Source organism: Poromitra crassiceps, assembly GCF_964638095.1.
Source record: "Poromitra crassiceps genome assembly, chromosome: 5".
NCBI lineage: Eukaryota > Metazoa > Chordata > Actinopteri > Beryciformes > Melamphaidae > Poromitra > Poromitra crassiceps.
The window spans coordinates 53,238,796-53,241,295 of record NC_139642.1 but is presented as its reverse complement, the minus strand read 5'-3'; the positions used below and the strand labels follow the sequence as shown (position 1 = coordinate 53,241,295).

General features: G+C 40.1%; 1 protein-coding gene across 1 annotated transcript in view; it reads right to left on the bottom strand.

Moving 5' to 3' along the window:
- Nucleotides 1-2,500, bottom strand: part of igsf11 (immunoglobulin superfamily member 11) — a gene marked incomplete at both ends in the record, with an annotated part of 150,521 nt that overhangs the window by 26,131 nt on the left and 121,890 nt on the right. Inside the window, one exon of the mRNA XM_083637126.1 lies at nucleotides 1-22. This exon is cut by the window's left edge and continues 142 nt beyond it. Within this exon, the coding sequence (XP_083493252.1) occupies nucleotides 1-22 (22 nt within the window). The remainder of the gene's footprint in view (nucleotides 23-2,500) is intronic.

Below are 2,500 nucleotides of genomic sequence, written 5' to 3'. Positions count from 1 at the left end.
ACGTCCAGCGCCCGCACACACACTGCAGGAGGGAGGAGGAGATGGTCAGTAACATCACTCACAAACAAATAGCATAGACAGAAAGAGAGAGAAAAATATGAGTAGATCAGCACTCAATCAATAACAACTAGTCCATCCATACTCAGGGATGTGTGTGCTAGGGATGGGCATCGAATTTCGAATTTTCGAATAATCGTTGTTATTATCAAGGTCGACTTTTATTATTGAAATTCGAAATTCGTTTATTGATTTTTTTTTTTTTTTTTTTTTTTGTGAGTGAAATGTTGCATTGTCTCCCCTGATTCTAAGTATAGTCGAATCGCTTGGTTTGAGCAAGTAAAACAATTTTTATAAGCAACCTCTCCCTCTTCATGGGATTTCATCCGCCATTCATTTTTCCATAAACCTTGCTTAAAATGCTTATAAAAATTGTTTTACTTGCTCAAACCAAGCGATTCGACTATACTTAGAATCAGGGGAGACAATGCAACATTTCACTCACAAAAAAAAAAAAAAAAAAAAAAAAATTTTTTTACATTTTTAATTTTTTTTACATTTAATTTTTATTTTCGAATTTCGATTAAAAGTCGACTTTGGCCAGCGAATTTCGAATAGTGTTTTTGCTAGAAATGCCCATCCCTAGTGTGTGCCACAACTCCATGCAGACTTGCCAAGAAAATGCTAATAAACACAGCTTAAAATTGGGAGAATGACAAAATCATCTTCATCAGTCCCTGCCTATGCCAATGCCCATGTGCCGTTTCAGATTGATTGGCCAACCCGTTGAGGAGATGGAAATGTATGCAGACAGAAGAAGTAGGATTCCCAATGGATTCATCATCCATGATGTCTCTCATAGAACTTTGAGCTTGGCAAGAGAGACTAGTTCTTGATGTTCAAAGTCTGTCTGCAGGCTATATGGTACAACGGGGGGGAGATCATCGAGACAATTTGGGCTGGGTCTCTATGTATGACTATATGTTGCCTTTAAATAGCAAGAGAGTGAGAGAGAGAATTCGCTCTATAAATACTAGATCTATCTTCAGAGAGGAAAGGTCACACATCCTTCCCCTTCCCCTCCACCTTCTCATCTTTACAACAAAACAAACATGATTTCTAAAGCGAGCTCCTCGTCAGCAGCAAACATCTAAACCACCCTGTGAAAGATCACATGAAATATGTAGCAATTTAATGGGCAAATGCGATAGGAGGTCTCTCGAGTTCTTTTCCTGCTATTTCTCAAACAACTCGCCTCTTGCACCGTACGGTTCTTGTGTGTATTTTGGGTGCCTTCTGTGCACCGGCTGCATACTCAAAAACTCTGATAGCTTGCTGTCTTGTTGCAACAAAGGTGCATGCTCTTGAAGGCACCATGGAGCCGCCCCTCCTCATCTTAACTCATCTGTCAGGCATAACAGCCCCCGAGAGACACATATCTAGATGCAACAGCCTATTTCTAGACCGGCTAAAGACATTAACGCCTAAATTAAGTTAGAGCTCCCCCGCAAACATGTATCCATGTCCAAAAACCCTGATGAGAAGTCGTCTTATCTGAACGTGGTGAGGAGGAGGATGGCGGCACTGATTCGATTTCAGGTAATTGATCGTGTCCTGTGAACCGTCCTTGTTAGTTACTATAATGTAAAATGATAATCATGTCATGAGCCAAAAGTATAAGTAAGGGTTAATGCCTGACGAGGTGTACATTATCACTTTTTAAGGGACGACGCTGAAGCGAGAACCGGGCCGAGGCACAGCCGAAGACCGGTTGCTTGTTTTGCGTTCTACATTAAATGAAGACATTACCGTTTGGGTGCTTGCTTTATTTTGTATGTTACATATGTATTGGCCAAGTATATTAACATTTACGGGCGAAGAGATTTTAGGAAGTGAAAGCAGTTAGGGTGACCAGAGCGGTTTAGTCGGAGAGTTGCGTCAGCGGAGGTCGAAAATGATTAACCATGTAGCCAAATGACTAGCCAGGAAGGGGGCTTGCGCTACGTTTGGATGCATAAATAAAGCTGATAATATACAATTAGAATTTTTTAAACGTCTGACCCAAAGTACATCACAAAGGGTCCATTTTGCTGTAACTTGATAGCCCTGCTTAATCCAGGACCTTATTTCTTGTAACTTTTGTGAGGTAAAAAACTGGTCCATTGGAGTGAATGGAGATGTCGGAACTCTCCATTACAGTATGTGGCTCTGATCGCAATGAAGATTCTGTCAGGAGGGAAATCTCCGAAACAAAAATCAAAATTGTAAATAAGAGTTATTTTTGATAAACTGAGCACACAGGGGTGATTTAAATACTTACTTTGAGCGAAACATTTTTTTTCTCAACTTACAAAAGTGCCATATTAACCCTTAATGGTGGTATAGAGCTCAAACAGCTCTCTTGATACCACTGTTGAAACTATGGTGCATTGATATGAATGGTGAACAGACCATTTGACTGAACTACTTTACTAGGTGTACATTATCACATTTTAATGTACAC